Source organism: Artemia franciscana, chromosome 5 (genome assembly GCF_032884065.1).
Source record: "Artemia franciscana chromosome 5, ASM3288406v1, whole genome shotgun sequence".
Taxonomy (NCBI): Eukaryota; Metazoa; Arthropoda; class Branchiopoda; order Anostraca; family Artemiidae; genus Artemia; species Artemia franciscana.
Window position 1 is genome coordinate 28598702 of NC_088867.1, and position 21855 is coordinate 28620556.

The following is a 21855-nucleotide window of genomic DNA, read 5'->3' on the forward strand; positions in this document are numbered from 1 at the left end:
TTTTTCTTTTTTTAGAAACCTGATTGCTTATAAGTACATAATCAAAAGCATAGAAAATTTCTCCATATCCATTGTCTATGGGTTGTACTATTTTGGAAGAGGAAGATTAACTGCTTACAGCTACGCAAGATTTGTGAGATTTGACTCTTTGGCTTACGACTATCTTAATGCATCTCAACAGTTTTCTCCATTAATATTTCGTGATTATGCCAACTTTATGAAAACGTTCCAGCACACTCAGAATATGTCTATAACGTGAGTATTATTTGCGCGAGCCAGGCTGTAATTACCTGGGAATTGCTTTTGGATATTTTGTCCACACTCATAGCTAGTTTTTGTCCATAGACAGGAGTACAGTCCGGCTTGGACAGTGTGGCCTATATATTATAAATAAAAAATATTTTTTTCAGCTGAAAATAAGACGCAATATTAAAACTTAGAACTAATAGAAATCATTTCGTATATTATGAGGGCTGCTCCCTCCTCAATCCCTGACTCTTCGTACTAAAGTTTTTTAGTAGCTTTAAAAAGCTTCTTATTCCATCTCAAGAGTCGCTCTTGAAGATGTTGGTCAAAAATAAAACTTTAGTTCAAAGAGTGAGGCATTCAGGAGGGACAACCCACTTATATACGGAATAATTTCTATTTTTTATAAGTTGTAATTTTGCTCGTTACTTTCAATTGAAAAGCTTTGTCTTTTTTATTCAATTCCCGATCGTTTTTCAAATAATACGGGGAAGTCTGCGAACAATCAACATAGAAAATTCTCCCTACCTTCATTTGAAAAAATACTTATTTTTTATTTAATTTTGATCTGTTTTAAAATCATGCCGGAAATCCCCTCCGTCAAAAAAATTTCCCCGGGTATTCCATACCAACAGAAAGTGTATCTCGTGGAAAATTCTCCCATGGAGGATTTCTCCCATGAAAAATGCACCGCCCCACGAAAAAATCCCCCCAGAAACTCCAATCCCGCTAAAAATTTCGCAAGGGCAATTCCACCAGAACATGTTCACATGTAAAATTAAAACGCCAAAGAGAAAGTAAGATAAATGCACAGGATAGGAATTGCACAGGAAAACAAATTGAACAGGAATTCTGGCAAATTCAACCAGATCAGAACTTTGCCGGGAAAATTCACTCCAGAAAACTTGCCTCCCCTTGAAAAATTCTCCCCGAGAAATATCCACCCACAGAAATTACTCTTTCCCCGCAAAAAAATGTCTGTATGCTTTCCGATAACAAATACTATTGATAAACTATGGGAAAATTTCAGAGCTTATAGCTCTTTCTCTAGAGGCTCTGGGGGAGGGGAATCATGACATCCCCAAAGCCATACCTATAGGACTTTTCAAATACGATGCTACGATGCAACAACAGATGGTTATCTCAAAATTTTGACTATCAATTTTGACTAGTCAAAAATTTGACTAGAAGATCTGTTTCCTCCTTCTCCAGTTATACGAATGCCTGCAACAAATTATAGACTCTCATATCTGGTATTGAGTGTCAGGGATACAAGAGGGTGCTTATAGGCGACCTAAACTGTGATATTGCCGTTTCCTCGACACGTAAGGAAGGGATTTTTCAGTGTCTACCCTCCGCATCTAAGGTCGTAACGAAAGAACTCAGTTTTACATATATCCACTGTAGTGGTTCTGTCTCAAATTTGGACCACTGAATCTGCTCTCCTTCATTACAAACTTCAGCAGTACATGTTGATGAAGATGAGAGATATTATGATCGTTTACCTCTGTATTTCGAAATTACAGTTGCTTCTGACGTATGCTCTGGCCAACCATCACTGTCGCACAAGTAGTTTGAAAAACGTGATTGGTCTATTGCGTACATGCCTCACTACCTTGATATACTTGGAGCTCTACTGTCCACCGTATGTGTTTCTTTCCGTGTTTCCGTTTCTACACCCCATTATTGACAATGCTTGTGCTGATTTGAATCGCTATTATCCTGCCATTATCTCATGTGTAAAGCAAGCTGAAGATGTGGCCGTCCTACTGATCCGTATCAGGCGAAATACCCAAAACCAATCTGGAAGTGTGATCACCATGCTGAAAAAAGCCAAGAATAAGGCCAAATTCTGGTAAAGAATCTGGTCTGCCTGTGGTCGACCTTCTCGGGGTACTATGTTCGATCTCAAACAAAAGCCAAAAGTAGAATATAAGTGCCATCTTCGCGCCGTTCGTTACTCCGGTGAAACGTTTCCAAAAAGTAACAGTGAGTGGCGAAAAGTGATAAATTTTGCCAAGTTTCCAGATATTATACTTCGTCCATCTTGGATCTAGCATTATTCAAAAGTATTTTCGAAAGTTCATTATACAGTGCATAAGCGTTTCTCACGTTTGATCAAAAAAAAATTTGCCGTCTCGTTTATCTCAGAGAAATGTGATTCCAGTTGAAAAGTCGGCTATTGTTAAAGGCATTAAGGGCTTAAAATCCAAATCTTTAGATCTTGATGGGATTAGTGTTTCGAATCTTGTTCTTAATTCTTTTGAACTGGTATCTCGTCTCCAACTGTTTTTCAATTATCGTTGTTCGTGTGTGCCCAATCCATTCTTACGCGGTAGCGTCACGTCACTTCAAAAAAAGGAAAAGACCCAGTTTCTTGCAGTTCTTATAGGCCCATTACGGTAGCATGTAAGCTTTTTGAATACCTCCTACTAACTTATATCACTGAGCTTGCTCTAAATGATGATAATCAATTTGGTTTTAGATCTGGGATAAGCTGTCAGCATGCTCACCGTTCTTTGACTTCTTCTTTAAAAGATGCCCATCGCACTCGTCGCGTACTCCATTTTGCAACCCTAGACTTGTCTAAAACATTTGAAAGTGTTTGTCATACTCAAGCATGGACAGCATTATGCCAGAGAGGAGTAAATCCGTTGGTAATACATGCGCTTCGTTTTTGGTACTCCCATTCTTACCTTCGCCTTAAGTCATTAGATAATTCTTATTTTGGTCATATTCCTTGTCGTTTCTTAGTAAGACAAGGGAGAGTTTTTCTCCCTATATTTTTCTTTCTCCATACATTTTTAATGCTTGTATCGAAGATGAGTTATCAAAAAAACTACGTTCCTACTAGGACCATTTGATATCTGATATCTAGCTTATACGGATGACCTTCTTGTGATTAGTCAAACTGAGTCTGGCCTTGCCCGTTCAGTGAAGGCAGTTACTTTTGCTTTTTGCGATATTGGCCTGTACCTAAGTATTGATGAGTGCAATTTTCTTGTTTTCGACGGTAATAACTGTTCAGAATCACTGTACTGGGAATGTTTTAGTATTCCCCATGTTAAATCGTTTCGTTGGCTTGGCATAACAGATTGTAATTCTATGAATGCTTTCCAGTCCCGTGCTGTCAAATATATTAGGTATATAAATACCTAATTTTTTCTAGTTTTTCCTCTTTCTTCAGACCCCCAGATGGTCGAATCAGAGAAAACAACTTTATCAAGTCAATTTGTGCACGTCCCTGACACACCCACCCATTTTCATCTTCCTAGCACGTCCAGAAGCACCAAATTTGCCAAAGCACTGGACCCCTCTAACTCCCCCAAAGAGAGCGGATCCAGTATGGTTACATCAATCACGTATCTACGACATTTGCTTATCCTACCCGCCAAGTTTCATTCCGATCTCACCACTGTTAGCGTTTTCCAAGATTTCCGGTTTCTCCCTACAACTACTCCCAATGTCACCAGATCTGGTCGGGATTTAAAATAAGATCTCTGAGACATGAGTTCCTTATAAATATCAAATTTCATTAAGATTCGGTCACCTGATCTTAAGTTATAAATACCTCAATTTTTCTATATTTTTTTTTTCCGAATTAACACGGTCGAATCGGGGAAACGACTGTTATCAAGTCAATTTTCGCAGGTCCCTGACACGCCCACCAATTTTCATCGTCCTAGCACGTCAAGAAGCACCAAACTCGCCAAATCACTGAAATTTCCGCCAACTCCCTCAAAGAGAGCGGATCCGTTGCGATTATGTCAATCACATATCTAAAATTTGTGCTTATTCTTCCCATCAAACTTCATCCCGATCTCTCTACTTTGAGCGTTTTCCAAGATTTCCGGTTTCCAAAATTTCTATTTCTCCCCTCCAGCCCCCTGTGTCCCCGGATCCAATTCAAATTGAAAATGGAGCATCTGAGACATAAGATATTTATATTTATCAAGTTTCATTAAGATCCGGTCACCCATTAGTAAGATAGAGATACCTCAATTTTTCACATTTTCCAAGATTTCCGGTTTTCCCCCTCCAACTCTCCCCCAATGTCACCAGATCTGGTCTTAGCATTGTGCTTATTCTTCCCACCGAGATTTTTACAAGATTTCCGGTCCCCCCAACTCCCCCCCCCCTAATGACACTGGGTCCGGTCGGGATTTAAAATAAGAGATCTGAGTTACGAGGTCCTTTTAAATAAGAAATTTCATTAAGATCCGATCACTCCTTCGTAAGTTAAGAAATCCCTCATTGTTTTTATTTTTCAAAACTAACCCTCCCCCCTGCTCTCCCTAAGAGAGCGGATCCGTTCCGGTTATGTCAATCACGTATCTAGGACTTGTGCTTATTTTTACCACCAAGTTCCATCCCAATCCCTCCACTCTAAGTGTTTTCCAAGATTTAATTTTCCCCCTCCAGCCCCCCCCCCCGATGTCATTGGATCCAGTCGGGATTTAAAATAAGAGGTCCAAGACACGATATCCTTCTAAATATCAAATTTTATTAAGATCCGACCATCTGTTCATAAGTTAAAAATACCTCATTTTTTCTAATTTTTCCGAATTAACCGTCCTACCACTCCCCCCAGGTGATCGAATCGGGGAGCGACTATTTCTAATTTAATCTGGTATTGTCCATGATACGCCTGCCAAATTTAATCGTCCTAGCTTATCTGAAAGTGCCTAAACTAGCAAAACCGGGACAGACAGAAAGATAGACCGACAGAATTTGCGATCGCTATACGTCGCTTGGTTAATACCAAATTCCATAATAATCAGTGCCATCTATTGTTTCCTTGCGAAATTATGAAGCTCTCTGTTTTTTTTTTAAAGTATTATGATGCGCAGCTCTGATGCCTCTGATGATAGTTTTATAAATATTTCTCTTTTCGGTTCATCTGTGTAAAGATAGGCTATGTTAGTGTATGGTGCATTGTCTTTTTATTCAGTTGTTAATTTTCAGAAATAATTGTAAAGGGCAATTTTTTTTAATGTTTTTGATATTCAGCAAAATCAGTCATTTAATAATTTACACAAACTAGAGGAAAAGAATCATAGACCACACTTGCTGCGTCTTTTTCTCATTCGTATATGGTGTATTTGTTCTTAATATGCTTTCTTATTTATAGTTACAATAAGCGTAAAGCACAATGCTAGTCAGTTAATAAAAATAGCTTGTACCACAAACCAATAATGTACAAAAAACAGTGTGGATCCTAAAACAGAGAGGTCAGTGTTATGTATGTGGTTATATTTATAGCTCATTACTAGCACAACAACCATAACGACCACCACAACAAAAAAGAAAAACTAAGTGTAATGGAAGATGAGAAAAATATAACATGTCTTTCTTGTAGTATACGGTTATTAGCTGTTGCATAGGGATAACATGATTATCATTCATGCTTCGATTAATTGAGAAATATATGGATCATATGAGGCCCTTTTTGTGCTGAATACTATAATTTATCAGCAATACTTGATTCAGCTGATCGAAAAGGTTTAATGAAGATCCAATACCTGATACCTTGCGTCGAAGTGATTGCTGCCGCATACGAAAGTAAATTTGCTGCGGTTAAAGTAGACAGCAAAATCAATTCTTGGTTTGGCTTGATTCATTAGTTAAATAGTATTGTATCTTTTCTTATACGGATTATAATGATAGATAATGTTCTTATAAGAAGAAAAAACAAAGAAAAGACAATGGGGGAGGGGATGTGATACTAATAGCAATGGCAAATATATAAATCAATAATGGTTTTGGAGCATGAGTACTACAAAAGTTTAAAGAAAGTATGATAGATGTTCTCCAAGAAAATTGTCTAAAAGTAGTTTTAGGCACTCATTTCAGCTCAGCAATCGTGTATAAAAAAAAGTCTGATTTGATCGCACTGTCTAGGGCTTTAATGAAATTTAGTTTAAGGTAGGCGTGTCGCTTCTTACGGATGAAGACTGACAGATTATCGAAAATTGCGATTTGGTATGTCCAACAAGAGCCAAATGAAATGCAAGACATCCTCCGATAAGACGACTATGGATAATTAGAAAATATTTAAAGGAGTTTGAAACTTCATGGGAGGGAGTAAACTGTGAATTTTGTGAATGGAGTTGAGTGGGGAGGAGCATTTGTACCAAAGTTTTCCCCAGTCGGCTTTGCGCTGCGATGAGTTATTGGTATTAGTAGGTTTACCTTGTGAACCTCTCTTTCTTGTGGGCCGGCAAAGGAATACTACCGATATTTTTGATAATGAATGGACGACCATATTAACATCTAATTAGTCATTTTCTATGCTGTATTCAATTCAAAATGTATATTATTAGCTCATCTGAATACGATACTGCCAAATGAAATTTATTATATTTTCCTCTTACCACAACTAGGATAAAAACAAGGACCATCCCGTAATGTCAACTTCTCCAGATACTTTTATACCCTTGTTTTCATAATCGACATGGAAATAGCTGTTCACCCTTTTTCTTCACCCCTTCGAAAAAAAAAATACTCAACTCGAGGAATTGTCGGTTTGACTGCTAATTGGGAAACCTGTACTTTGCCACATACTTTGAAACTTTCTGTAAAAATTTATTTTTAAGTTTCAAATTTAACTTCAGGAGGGGACATATCTACAACAATGTCAACATATCTGGGAACAAAGAAGGTGCTGGTATCTACTATGAATATATGATAGCTTTTATTGACGAACTTCGGACCTATCAGGAAAGACTGAGAGATGTAATATTGTAAGTAAATATTCAAGCCAAGATTTCAAGAAGCAGGCCTACTATATCATAAATAATTAAACTAACTGGGTAGACATCAAATGTAGAAATAAAAATATATGAAAGGTAATAATGTATTTGGCATTTTTTTTTTTAAATTGCAACTATGCAAAGCAGAAGGATTGAAGAAAAATAAAAAGTTTGAAAATAATGTTAAACGAAAAGCTATCATTTTATTTCGCCATTACAGTCATTCTGATTCAAATATCAGTAAAATTTTTTTTTTATTTCCTTCGTGTCAATTTAATCTGGTCAAATTTGGTAATTTTACTTGGTATCAAAGTTACGAATATGAAAAATCGAAGAAAAATTGAATTTCAAATTATAAAATTAGAATCTACAGTTTACAATTCATCAGTCAATTTTTCAATTTCACCATGAATAAAATGTTCTTGTGAGATAACTGTTGCTACCGCTGGCTCAGGACTCCTTGAAAGAAACTTTTTGAAAACAGCTCAATCTTAATATTGGTGCGTGGGTAATGTAAAAAGGGAAAAAATAGTGAAATTATTTAAAATTGTAATGTAAGATAGGCTATATCAATAAAGTACAAAAATACAGTGATAAACCGAACTCAAACTATTATTACTCGATAATAAAATTATTTTTATATTTTTAATTATAATTCCTGTTCTTTGTTATATAAAGAAAAATTCATTTGCCCAGTGAAACTTCTTTACAAATATTCTACCCCAAAAATTTTTTGTAAAGGTAATCAGAGTGAGTAAGGTTTCGGGGATTAAATTGTGCTACCTCAGCTCTTCAAGAGAATATGTTTTAATTTGCTATAGATGGGACAAGTAATTCCACATCAAAAGACATCTGAAACAAAAAAGGGGTTTTTGTTGGAGGATTTGTTAGAAATTTATTTCCTCACAGATATTTAGCACCTTAGCCGGAGTTAACATCACATAAGAATCATCTTGTAAGTACTCAAGCAGGGCAATAAGCTAATATTTACTAACACTAAAAGCCTTTCTGGGCTATAGTTAATATCATAATATGATTTGATGCAAGCTTAAAAGCAAAAGCAAAGCAGTTCCTGAAAGTCTTAAATATGTTGTATTTATTAATAATAGAAAAAGGAGACACTTGAAATATATTTTGTTTTCAGTAAAATCAAAATTATGTTCTTGTCTTTAGAAGGTACGTGTGGTGTCAGTCCTATTTATCTTAGTTTCTGCTCGTTTCGAATATGACTCAGTTACTTATCGTAATGGCTGTTCGTCTTGGGTTTCATTTGTTTAATAATGGGGATTTATGGTGATAGCGCTATTCAAAATTATTTGATCTTATTTCTGATTATTTTTGCGTTAATGTAGCTATTTACTTTCCTTTGAAAAACATCTGTTGTGAAAGAAAGCTCATTTTAAACTTAATAATGTTCGTTTTATAGACATAGTCTTTTTTTAATTCGTTAAGAAAAGAATATTTTAAATTTTTTTTTCAATTTTCTCTTTCAAAATCTAGATTTTCGCTTACATATTATTTGTTGAACGAAATTATTTTGAACCTGGGTGCACTTACACGCTTTTAATTTGTTCATTAGGAAGAGCAAAAGTAGTAACAGTAGTAGCTCTGAAAGTTTCGACTTAATGCCCTCTGTCATTTTTGAGATATTTCTGGGACATCTTATTGACAACTAGTATCCACAGTTTTGAAGCAACATAAACTTTTCCTGAAAGTTTTTACTTTATATCCTATTCCAGTTCCAAGATATACCGCCTGGATATCTTAATAACCTGGTCTATTTTGACAGCCTGGATGCACTTAAAGTATTTTATTTGGTTCAATAGTAGCCGTAGTAGTAGTAGTAGTAGTCGTAGTAGTAGTAGTAGTAGTAGTAGTAGTAGTAGTAGTAGTAGTAGTAGTAGTAGTAGTAGTAGTAGTAGTAGTAGTAGTAGTAGTAGTAGTAGTAGTAGTAGTAGTAGTAGTAGTAGTAGTAGTAGTAGTAGTAGTAGCAGTAAAAGTAGAAGTAGCGGTAGTAATATTGGTAGCCCTGGAAGTGTTTGATTAATACACTTAGAATTAGTAATAGTAGTAGTTATAGCATCAAATGTAATAGTATGAGTATTGAGAGTAGTATGATAGCAGTAGTAGTATTAGCAGTAGTAGTAGCGGTATCAATATTCACATTATGATTTTTGATCTAGTTCAACATCCCCTCCCCACACCCTGATAGTTTCAACTTTAAGTCGTATCTGACAAACTGCTGATATGCCCTTTCGATAATGTGCATGCACATAGCGTGTTATGATTTAATCCAGCATCCCCCCTCCAACAGACCTTGAAAGCTCCTAATACCATTAGCCTTAGTTAAACATACCACTAATCCTACCCTGAAAGTTTCAACTTAATACTCTAAGCCGAAATAAGATACTGCTGATACACTTTTTTGACAGTATACATACACATAGCGTGTTTCAATTGAGCTCGACATCAACTTAAACATTTCCTGAGAATTTCTCCTTAATATCCTTAGCCATAGTAATAGTATTAGTAGTACAAGTAAAAGTACGAGTAGTAGTATACATACAGTGTCTTTTGGTTGGTTCAACATCGCACTCAAAATACACTAAATATTCAACTAAATACTTTAAGCTGTTCCTTGGATGTAGCTGTTCTGTTGTTTCAATAGCTTGCATCGACATAGTGGGTTACATTTTAGTTCAACATCCTCCTCATCATTCCCAGAAAGTTTCATCGTAATAACCTGAGCTTCAGTAGTACAAGAAGAAGCAGTCGTAGTTGTAGTCGTATTAGTGGTAAAAGCTGTAGCAGTAGTTCTAGTAGTAGTAGTATCAGTTTTAGTTTTTGTTGTAGTAGCAGTATTATGCACATGGCACCTTTCGGTTAGTTCAACATCCCCCTTAACTTGCCCTGACATTTTCAACTTAATTCCTCAGTCCATCCCTGGGACAATGCTGATAAGACCTTTTGATAAACTGCGTGCACAGAGTGCGTTTTGGTTTCGTTCAACATCCCCATAGATATTCCCTGGAAGTTTCCCTTAATACTTTTAGTGGTTCCTGATAATTTGGTTCTACACCCTTTTGGCAGCCTGAATGCACATAGTATGATTTAATTTTATTCACCATTCTCCTAAATATTCCATGAAAATTTCATCTTAATACCCTTATCCTCAGTAGAAGTAGTAGATCTAGCAGTAGTAATATTAGCACTAGTGGTAACATGCACATTGTGTCTTCTAGCTAGTTCAAAATACGCCTTAACATAAACTGAAAGTTTCAACTTGATGTTCAAAGCCATTCCTGAGATACTGTTGTTACATCTTTTTGACAATCTTCATGTTCAGCGTGTGTTATGTTTTACATTAGTATCTCTGAAAGTTTCAAAGATTCTTTTGTTTAAGATTCTCTTTTTGTTTTAAAGATTCTCTGAAAGTTTCACCTTATTACTCTTAGCTTTAGCAGTAGCAATAGTTGTGTACAAATAGTAGCATTAGTATTAGTATGCACATAGCACCTTTTTTTTTCAATATCCCAATCAACACACGCTGAAAGTTTCAACTCGATATCCTAAACAGTTCCAGCGACATTTCCTATACGTCTTTTCGGCAACCTGCATGCACATAGTGTATTTTGATTTAATTCAACATCCTCTAAACATTCCCTAAAATGTTCACCTTAATGTCCTTAGCTGTAGTAGCAGTAGTAGTAGCAGCAGTAATAATATTAGTAGTAGTAATAGTAGTAGTAATAGTAGTAGTAGTAGTAGTAGTGGCAGCAGTAGTAGTAGCTGTTTTAATAGCTTAGTAGCAGTAGAGTTAGTAGCAATAGGATGTAAATATTACCTATTGGTTAGTTAAACATCTCCCCCAACAACTCCTGTAAGTTTCAAGTTCATACTCCAACCCCTTTCTAAGATATGGCTGATACGCTCTTTGACAACCTGCCTGAAAACACTGTATTACGATTTAATTCAGCATCCCCTTGGATGTACCCCGAAATTATCTCCTTCATACCCTTAGCCTTAGTGGTAGCAGTAGTTACAGCAGTAGTAATAGGAGTATCACAAGTAGCAGTAATAGTAATAGTAGTAGTATGAGAAGTAGTAGCAACAAGTAGCAGAAATAGTATACAAATACTGGTTTTTGGTTAGTTAAACATACAATAAAAGTTTTCGGTTAAAATCCATTCTTTTTTTTTATAACATAGCATTGACATCATTACTTCTTAACGAAAAGTTCAGCCAAGACTGTGTGATAAAAGCTAACATGTTACAAGCTAAAAAGGCTCATTCATTGAACTAACTGTATTTATTAAAAATTGGAATAATTTCTTATTGCGATACTTGTCTTCTATGCAGCTAATCTTGTAGTTCTTTTGGGATTGGGCTTGTTTTTATTCGTTCCTATTTTAGGGCAACATTATTTTAGGATTACAAGCAACACAAAGAAAGTATTGAAAAAGCATTAAAATCTAGAAATAACTCCATATCTTTCGATTCAGCTTTAAGTAATCATATTTTTGAAAATCCAAACCATTATGTTCTATTTGACGAAACAATTCTAATTAGCAATGACCTGAAAATTATCTAATTCAAAATAAAACAAAAATAGGAACGAGTAAAAACAAGCCCAATCCCAAAAGAACTACAAGATTAGCTGCAGAGAAGGCAAATATCGCAATAAGAAATTATTTCAATTTTTAATAAATACAGTGAGTTCAATGAATGAACCTTTTTAGCTTGTAAAATGTTAGCTTTTATCACACAGTCTTGGCTGAACTTTTCGTTAAGAAGTAATGATGCCAAGGCTATCTTATAAAAAAAGAATGGATTTTTAACCTAAAACTTTTATTGTAAGTGTTTTATTGTTTATTATTTTCTTTGCTGAAGACGGCCCTTAGATATAGGGCCGAAATATTCAAATAGGTTTTGTTGGTTCACTGTCTTGGGAAAAAAGTCCTATTCTCTCTTCTGTAGTTGTAGTAGTGCTAATAGTGGTGGTAGTTGTAGTAGCAGTAGTAGTAACAGTAAAAGCAGTGGTAGTAGTAATAGCAGTAGTAGTAGTAGTAGTATTAGTAGTAAAAGTAGTAGTATTAGTAGTACAAGTAGGAGTAGTAGTTAAAGTAGTAGCAGTAGCAATAGTAGTAGTAGTAGTAGCAGTAGAAGCAGTACTAGTAGTAGTAGTAGTAGTAGTAGTAGTAGTAGTAGTAGTAGTAGTAGTAGTGGTAGTAGTAGTAGTAGCAGTAGTAGTAGTAGTAGCTGTAGTGGTAGCATACACATATTGCTTTTTGGTTAATTGATCATCCTCCTCATCAATCCCTTCATTTTCCAGCTTAATAACCTAATCCGTTCCAGAGATAAGCTCTTTTGACTACCTCTATGAACAGAATGTGTTTTGATTTAGTTCAACACTCACAGCAATATTTCCTGAAAGCTTCACTTAAATGTACGTGCCCTTCTATAGGTAAATAACGGATAAATTGTATAAATTTCATCCTTTGACTTAAGGGCTGTCGGGGGAGGGGGTATGTCATCCATAAACGCATAATTGTTAGGTCTATGCTGAAGATGGTAATCTCAAAATTTCGATCAGATATCTCCTTGAAAGCTGCTAAGGTACCTGAAAAAGATGTACTTGCCCTCCAATTACTTTTAAATCTCGAAAGGGTATTAAAACTTTCAACGTTCAATTCGATGAGTGCCTGCCGAATTTTTGCGACAACTCCTTCCAGACAAAATTGCTGAAAGGAAAAAAATTGATCAGTTTACTCTTTACTTAGGCAGCGTTATTGCACTGCTCATAAAAGTGGTTTCTCTGTGCCAAACATATAACAATCAGCCGCATTAACTTCTTTTTTCCCAAAAATTTCGATCAATTAAAATAGAATAAAACCATTCGTCCTTGTAAAACCACCCTGGAAAAATTTCCCCCTCAATCCTTTTAACTCATAATTCCAAAACCGAATAAAGTTTTTCTTACCATATCAACACACTAGGAAAAAAAGACCCACCCTAGACCGCACCCCTAGTCTTTGGTGCTATAATTAGAAGAACAAATAAAGATAGTTCCTGGTAACGAACTGTAAGTAAGGAACAACGCGTCTCAATAGTAGCCAAAACTAAAAAACAGGATTTTGATACCAATAGGTATATTAAAAGAATTGGCTTACTGATTGAATAAAAAACAAGGTTTTTTTTTTGAAACTAAAAGTAAGGAGCAACATCAAAACTTAAAAAAAACAGGAATTATTGCTTATATGAGGGAGTCTATCCTCTCCTAAATACCTCATTCTTTACACTAAAGTTTTTTTTAGAACATTAAAAAAAATCTAATTATTTTTTTTAAAGGAAAAAGTGTGTTTCAGGAGCTGCCCTTAAAGAATTGGGACAATAAGTCAAACTTTAGCGTAAAGAGCAAGGACTAAGGAGAGGGTTATCTCCCTCATATAAGCAGTAGCTTCTATTCGTTTTGAGTTTTGATGTTGCTCCTTAATTTCAGTCGAATTTTTTATTTATTTAATTTCTGATTGTTTTTAAATAATGCCAGGAAATCCGTCTCTCCCCCTCGATGGAAAATTCCTTATCCTCACGGACAATGCCTTCATGGAAAGTTATTCCTACGTAAAATAGCCCTCCCCCCACTCAAGAAAAAATTCCTCTCAGACAATGCCATTCTAGCTGAAAATTCAACAGAGAAATTTCTTGCGGAAGGTTCCAGGTGAAAGTATTTTTCTTAACGCACTTTCATTTGTAAAGATTGTTTATACCGGAAATCTCTTCCTTTGTGGAAAAGTATTCACCCAAAGAAGAAAATTCCCTCTGCAGAAAGTATCCCGTAGAAAAGTTTCACATGACAAAATTCTCCCGTGAAAATTTCCCCCTCCTACAGATGGACACTATAGAAAACTCTAACCTGCTAAAAATTTTCCCGCAGACAATTCCCCTTAACATCTGCATATGGAAAATTGAGTTGCCACAGAGAAAGTAAGGCTAATAAAAAGAAATTCGTGTAGGAATTCTGGCAAATTCCCCAATGAAACATTTCCCCAGGAAAATTCACCCCATGGGAAATCCCTCCATCGAAAAACTCGACCCCTCCCCACCTGAAAAATGTATGCATACTTCGCAACCAATGGGCAAAATACGTAAACAGTGGACAAATTATATAACTTAAAGACCTTTCCCCAAGGGATGTAAGGGTGATGTTATCTCCAAAGGCATAGTTATTGGGTCTTTCAACTATGCTGGACAAAATGGCTATATCAAAATTTTGATTTGACGACTCCAAGGAGAAAGGGGTGGGAGGGGTGCTAGTTGCCCTATAATCTTTTTGGTCACTTGAAAAGGACATCTAGAACTTTTAATTCCTGGTCAAATGAACTCTTTCCCGATATTCTAAGACTATTGGCTCAATGCGATCATCCGTGGGAAAAACAAATCCATGATCTTTCTTTTGGCAAAAAATACAAAATTCTACATTTTTGTAAATGGGAGCTTGAAACTTCTACAGTAGGGTTTTAGGATACACTTAATCTGTCGATGTGATTTTCATTTAAATCTCTTTACTTTTAGGGGGTTCGTTTCCCCCTTTTTCAAAAATCAGGCAAATTATCTCAGGTGCGTAGCTTTTTATGGGTAACACTAGACTTAATGAACCTTTGTATATTTAGAGTAGGCATAAAAATTGTTTTGATAAATGTATTGATATTAAAATACTGTTTTCAGATTTTTGGTTACTATTGAGCCACGTGTCGCTCCTTACTCACTGTTCGTTTCTGTTTAATTCCAAATATGCAAGTTTGGTTAAGTTTAGTGTTACTTATCAAACGCTAAGAGCCTGACAAAATGTGACCAATTTTCGAAAAAGAAGAGAAACACCCCCTAAAAGTTAAAGCATCTTAAAGAAAATCACACCATCCGATTCAACGTGTCGAAGAACCCTACTATAGAGGCTTTAAGTTCCTGTGTGCAAAAACGTGGAATTTTGTACTTTTGCCAAAAAGATGCGTGTTTATTTGTTTGTTTTTCCCAGGGATGATCGTATCGACCCAGTGGTCCTAAGGTATCGGGAAAGGGCTCATTCAAACGTAAATTAGAAGTTCTAGTGTCTTTTTTAAGTGTTCATAAAATTGAAGGGCAACTAGACCCCCTCCAACGCTCCTTTTTTTCCCGAGATCCTTTGATCAAACATTCGAGATAGCGCTTTTGTTCAGCACAGTTGAAAGGCCCAATAATTATGCCTTCGGAGATAACTGACCCCCAAAGCTCCAAGGGAAAGGTCTTTAGGCTATAAAATATGCCCATTGTTTGACGTATAATACTTGTTATTGGGAAGTATGCATACATTTTTCGGGGGGATTTTCCACGGGAAAAATTTCCAAAGGGAGGAAAGTTTCCAGGGGGATGGAACTTTTCAGGGGAAGTTCTTCATTGGAGGCATTTCCTAGAATTCATACAGGAATTTTTTTTTATTTCTTGATTTTTCTTTGCCGACCCAATTTTACGCGTGGAGATGTTAAGGGTAATTATCCGAAGTAAATTTTCATCGGGATTGAATTATCAAGAGGATATTTCCATTTGAAGGGGGGATTTTTCCGTGTAGGCAGAGCCAGATTTTCTGGCACTATTTAAAAAAACGATTAGAAATGTAATTCAAAAAGCTTATTCAACCAAAACTAAGGAGCAACATTAAAACCTAAAACGAACAAATATTATTACGTATATGAGGGTGTTTTTCCCCTCCTCAGCACCTTGCTCTTTACGCTAAAGTTTGAACATTGTCTCAATTCTTGACGAATGACTCCTGGAACGCAAGGAATTAATTTAAAGAGAATAATAAGAAACTTTTTGAAAAGTACTAAAATTTTTTAACGTGATGAGCGAGGTGTCGAGGCGGGGGAACCCCCCTCACATACGTAGTGATTTCTTTTCGTTTTAAGTTTTACTGTTGCTCCGTACTCAACTGAAACTAAAATATCTATCGACTAGAATTGGAACTAAATCTAAATAGCTGAAACTAAACAAAATTAAAATGTCGAATTTTAAAATGTAGTTATTATAGATAATCAGACTATTTTAATTTTTGTTTCTTTACCGTTTTCCTAATCTTTTTTTTTCTGTGTAATGTCCAATTGACACCGTTATTTATTACTGTAGTGTCTTTGCATTAAAAATAAATAAGAAAAAACAAAAAGAAACAAAGAAAATATAATAAAAAAAATCTATTAAAATAAACTTGATTCTTTTTCAGACTCGCAGTTCAAGAGGACCTTCAAGATGCCACCCAGAAACAGACTTTAAGCGTTGGAATTTTGATCCTTGTTATAATGATCAGCCCTGTTATTGTTTCGCTGATAACAAACGCAACTCAAACAATCCAGGCAAGTGATGAGAGAAACTTCATTTCATTAAGTGAAAGAAGCTATATACAAGAGTCTGTAGACAAAAAGGGAAGTAAAAAATTATTATTTTTTCTAACCTTTTGCTTAAGAAAATAATAAAAGAAAAGCTTAGAGGGTTGTTGCTTTCATGCATCCCCATACTGACAACAACAAAAAAATAGTAAAAAAATTGATAGGATGGCATGGAAATTAATTTTATCGAAGCAACTGAAAAACTATAGTGCAAAATTATTATAAATATTAAATAGAACAGTCCTTTGAGCCTAAAAACATGTCTGACGATAAATATGGAGCGCAGGGGGTGGATAAACTGAAAAAATGACCAAAAACTAGTTACTTCAATTTATGCAAATAATACTAAAAAAATTTTAGTAGGCAGACCAATAGTCCGTGTAGCACTGGAACCGACCACCTGATTCTCTGTTTTTGGCCGCAGTTGATATACTGACAACCGCTTTCATTTACGGAGTAATTTCTGTTCGTTTTAAGTTCAAAGTTTCTCATAGTTTTGATCGAATGATTTTGATAAAAAAGGGGCAGGGGAGAAGGCCTAGTTGCCCTCCAATTTTTGATTACTTAAAAATGCAAATCGAACTTTTTTTTACGAACGTTTTTATAAGTAATAAATACATGTAACTTGCGAATTAACTTACGTAACGAGCTTCTACATTTGTATATTCTTATGACGTATATCAGGGGGTTCGCCCCCTCATCAATACCCCTCACTCTTTCCACTATAGCTTGAATTTTGTCCCAATTTTTTTAAGAAAGACCCTTGAATCACAAATGCCGTAGAATAATTATTTGAAATTACTAAAAATACTTTAGCGCAAAGAGCAAGGTATTGTGGAGGAGAAGATCCTCCTTATATACGTAATTTTTCTGTTCGTTTTAAGTTTTAATGCTGCTCCTTACTTCCAGTCGAAAAAACTTTTTTTTATTTATTTTCTCATTTTTTTAAATATTGCTAGAAAATCCTGCACCTCCTTCATGGAAATTCTCTTCCTTCATGATAAATACCTCTTTGGAAAGATCATCCCATGTAACCCCTCCCCCTGACTAACCCCCACCCCTACGCGAAAAGTTCCCCTGAAAACATCTGTACACTTCCAAGTAACCGTTACTATATCATTATTACTGTAATGTAAACAATAGTCAAAGTTTGTAACTTGCAGCCCCTCCCCCAGGGACTGTAGGGGATTACGTCATCCTCAAAGACATCGTTCTTAGGTTTTTCGACTATGCTAACAAAATAGCCATCTTAAAATTTTGGTCCGGTGACTTTTGGAAAAAATTAGCGTGGGAGGGGCCCTAGGTACCCTCCAATTTTTTTGGTCACGCATCAAAGGCACTAGAACTTTAGTTTCAGTTAGAATGAGCCCTCTTACGACATTCTAGGACCGCTGGGTCGATACAATCACCCTCGGGAAAACAAACAAACAAATAAACACGCATACGAGATCTGTCTTCGGGCAAAAAATACAAAATTCCACACTTTTGTAGATAGGAGCTTGGAACTTCTACAAGTAGGGTTCTCTGATACGCTGAATCTGATGATGCGATTTTTGTTAAGATCCTATGACTTTTAGGGGGTGTTTTTACCTATTTTCTAAAATAAGGAAAATTTTCTCATCAACTTTTGATGAGTAGGACTAAATTTGATAAAAATTATATCAGTATAAACTTATATATTTAAAATAAGTATTAATATACAATTCTTTTGATGTAACTATTGGTATCAAAATTCCGTTTCTTAGAGTTTCGGTTACTATTGCGCCGAGTCGCTCCTTGCTACAGTTTATTACCACGAACTGTTTGATTTGAAGTAAAAGAAATAAGGAAATTCATTGCTGAATTCCAAAAATTAGAAAACTTAATCCTAAATTGGGCTAAAAAGCAAGTTCAATTTTCTTATTGTTTTCCAAAATAGTATTTTTTTTTTCATTCCAGCTTGCCAAAAGTGAAATTTCTCCAACACGCAAAAACACGCATCTCAGTATGTTTTCCACTGTTTTCTAACATATCTTTGATACGTTTAACCTATATAGGTCTGAAATCTGTTTACATCAAGATTAGCATTATGCACAGCAATTTTTTGGTTCATTTAAAACAAAAGAAACAACTTTGCTCAATTAAATTTTGTAATTTCAGGCTTTTTCTCAAGTTTTAGTAGAGAAGGGAACAGAGATCAAAAGAGAGAGGCGAAGGTGTGATCGTCTCTTAAGCCAAATGCTTCCTGCTCCTGTTATAAAGGCCTTAAAAGAAAGGAGAAAGGTAAGGATTTTCGTGAATTGGTGGATATTCTAACTTTCTTATATTTTAAACATTTTGCTGCCTAGTTAGAGGAATAAAATGAAACGCTAAAACAAGACAGGATTTTTATCTTGGTTCATATTGAGGTTGTCATCTGTCATTAAAAATAGTTCAGTCGAAAGAAAAAGTATGGTGGCTTTCTCTTTCCTTTCTTGAAAAACTTTTGCTTTTCAAGTGTGACTTGTACTTTCTTTTTTGGGAAGATTCCCTTTTTTCAATTAAAAATTACTTAAATGGAGCTCTCATATTTAACCTCAGATATTATCACATATTGTTTAGTTTTTTTTCTCATTGAGGTTTCACTGACGGTTTGAAATATTGTTCTGTGCAATTCTCTGCAAATTCACTTTTATTTAATTTTATGGTAGATAAAACTAAGTTGTTTTCAAATGAAAGTATAGAGTGACATTAAATCTCGGAATGAATAGGAATTATTTCGTGAGGACATTCACCCTCCTCAAACCCCACTCTTCGCGCTTAAGTTTTATAGTGCTTTAGGCTAAAAATATTCCTTATTACAATTCAACGACTCTTGAATATCAGTAGTCGTCTTAAAAAAAAAATGAACAAAAGTTATAGTTTAGTGTGAAAAGCGGGGGGCAGAGGAGGAAGCAGCCCTTCATATACGAAATAGTTCCTACTCGTCTCAAGCTTTAACGTCGCTCTTTACTTTCATTTGATTTTATTATTTAATTTTGGTTAGTTTTAATAATATACCAAGGTTTGCCCTGAATGTGAGGAGGGCTACCCCCTGGTCAAACTCGACTGTTTTAATCTAAATTTAGGCTACCCCCTGGTCAAACTCGACTGTTTTAATCTAAATTTAGTTTTTGCCCAGTAAAAAAAAGTTAATTTACTTTTCGAAGTAAAATTTAACCCTCCAAAACAAACTATTGTCTCCACAATAAAATAGGAGCTTATACAAACTCATACTGCGTAGGATACAATCATTGGCCATTCACCAAAAATTAGAGGGTGGAGGTAAAATACCCAAATCGGTAGTTTTCAAAATCAAAAGGGAATGGTAATCCAGGGAAGAAAAATAACAAGCCCCCCCCCTTCCTTTTATAAAAAGTTTCAGTCGAAGGACACACAATGTTCTACTGCGAATTTCTATATTTAGATAGCCCTATGTTCCATTTTTGCAATTCTTGTAATCCTAATTCAATATCTAACCTTTCAGAGCACATTGCCTATTTCACTAGTTCTTGGTCCTAATTCAGCATCTGATCTTTCCTGACACATCACGTATTTAAACAGGTGCAACCTTTAATGCTGAAAATTGTATTGCACAACTTCAGCCTTAATTAAGCGTCTGCAACAGAAAACAGTTTCTCATAATCTTTCCGGGGAGATTTACCTTGCAGAAAGTTCGTTTTTATTCAATTAAGTGCCAATGGCTGTAATCACGATTTATTTATTAAGTTATAACAAGCCCTCTTTAACTAGACTCGTGGAAATTTTCACCAAATCAAGAAAAAATTGTTCGACCTAATATTTTGGATTTGTGTCATCAGTAAACGAAGTTTTCACGCTTTAGAAACCCATTTTTTGTTTGCACTGACATACTACTATTACTACTACTATTACTACTAAAACTCAAAACAGCATCAAGCCACCTAAGGCCAACACAGCTACGCACTTTCCTCCTTCATCCCAATCAATTGAAAACCTTCCTCTTTACACCCTCCTATGAACTGTCCATTTCCCTTAAATCTTTTTTCGCGACATCCTCTCAACCCAACCGAGGACGATCTGTTTTCCGTTTAGCCCTTGTAAGTTGGTCGAAAAGGAAAATCTTTCCCAATCTGCTATTTTTCATCTGCAGAACATGCTCTAGCCATCTCAACCTTTCCCTCATTATAGCCCTAGAAAGTGGCATTGAACCCCATTTTTTGTACAGCCCAATGTTCAAAATAGGATCAGTCAGTCGGGTACCCAAAATAATCTGTAAAATCGGTCTGGAAAACGCCTAGCAAATCTTCCTTCGTTTTTTTTTTTGCAGTGCCTATGCTTCAGAATAATATTTGACCAGTGTCATTCCTGCAGCTTCCAATACTCTAATCTTGGTTTTTAGGCTTATCTTTCTATTCTTCCAATTTTTTTCAACCATTAAAAAACACATCGGGTCTTGGCTATTCTACTTTTAACATCTTCACTGCACCCACCATCTTTACTGATAATACTATCAAAATAAGTGGAGCTGTCCACTTAATCGGTCTTTTCGTTTCCCAATGTCACCTTTTCATCTTCACTTACTTCTAACCTTTGCGACTTCGTCTTCTTAACACTAATTTTCAAATCTATATTAGAACCCTGAAATCGCAAAACCTCTAAAAGTTCATTCAATTTGCTCACACTTTCATCTAAGATATTTCAATCATTAGAATAATCTAAGTCCATGAGAGCTATTGTTCTTCATTTGATTCCGTGTTCTCCCATTGCCTTTGCTGTGTTATTTAAGCCAGAGTCCAACGAAATGATCCATATACACAGGGATAGAACACAGCCGTGCTTAACTCCTGAGTTAATACGAAACCACCTACTAACCTCATTTCCAACCTTAACCACAGCCGTGCTATTTTCGCAGATGGCTCTAATTATTTAAATTTATTTGTCTGGTGTAAAGCATAAGGATAAGACCTCCACTAGAGCACTTCTATCAGCTAAATCAAACGCTTGCACATAATCATTCAAACTGAGGACTAAAGGTGTTAGTCAACACGTATTTTGCTGATGATACGGCAGTTTCAATTTCTGAGAGGAATGACGAGGAGTTGGAGGCAAAACTGAATACTTCATTTTCTAATGTTCTTGACTGGTGTTCATCAAATTTTATTGCTTTGAATGTATCAAAAACTAGTTTCATAATTTACGAAAGGAAGTCTAATATCTGCCCTCGTATTACCCGAGTTACTTCTTCAAAGTATCTATTATGAATATCTTGGGTGAAAATGACAAAGTACCTTGGACTTGTGACTGATGAAAGCTTATCTTTCAAAACACACATTCAAAATCTACGATTAAAGATTTCAAGGTATGTTGGTTTAATTTTTAATGGTTGAAGCTTTATTTACCCTACTCTGCTTTAAGAAGTATTTATTATGCTTTGATTCAGACTAATATTAATTATTGTCCTTTAG

General features: G+C 35.5%; 1 protein-coding gene across 10 annotated transcripts in view; it reads left to right on the forward strand.

The window, feature by feature from the left end:
• Nucleotides 1–21855, forward strand: part of LOC136027220 (receptor-type guanylate cyclase gcy-27-like) — a 117448-nt gene that overhangs the window by 48100 nt on the left and 47493 nt on the right. For 9 of the 10 annotated variants that reach the window (XM_065704256.1, XM_065704260.1, XM_065704258.1 and 6 more), the window contains 4 exons: nt 16–255; nt 6861–6989; nt 16249–16378; nt 18551–18673. In XM_065704256.1, coding sequence (XP_065560328.1) covers nt 16–255; nt 6861–6989; nt 16249–16378; nt 18551–18673 — 622 coding nt within the window. The remainder of the gene's footprint in view (nt 1–15; nt 256–6860; nt 6990–16248; nt 16379–18550; nt 18674–21855) is intronic. The other variant, XM_065704261.1, reaches the window with a different exon arrangement.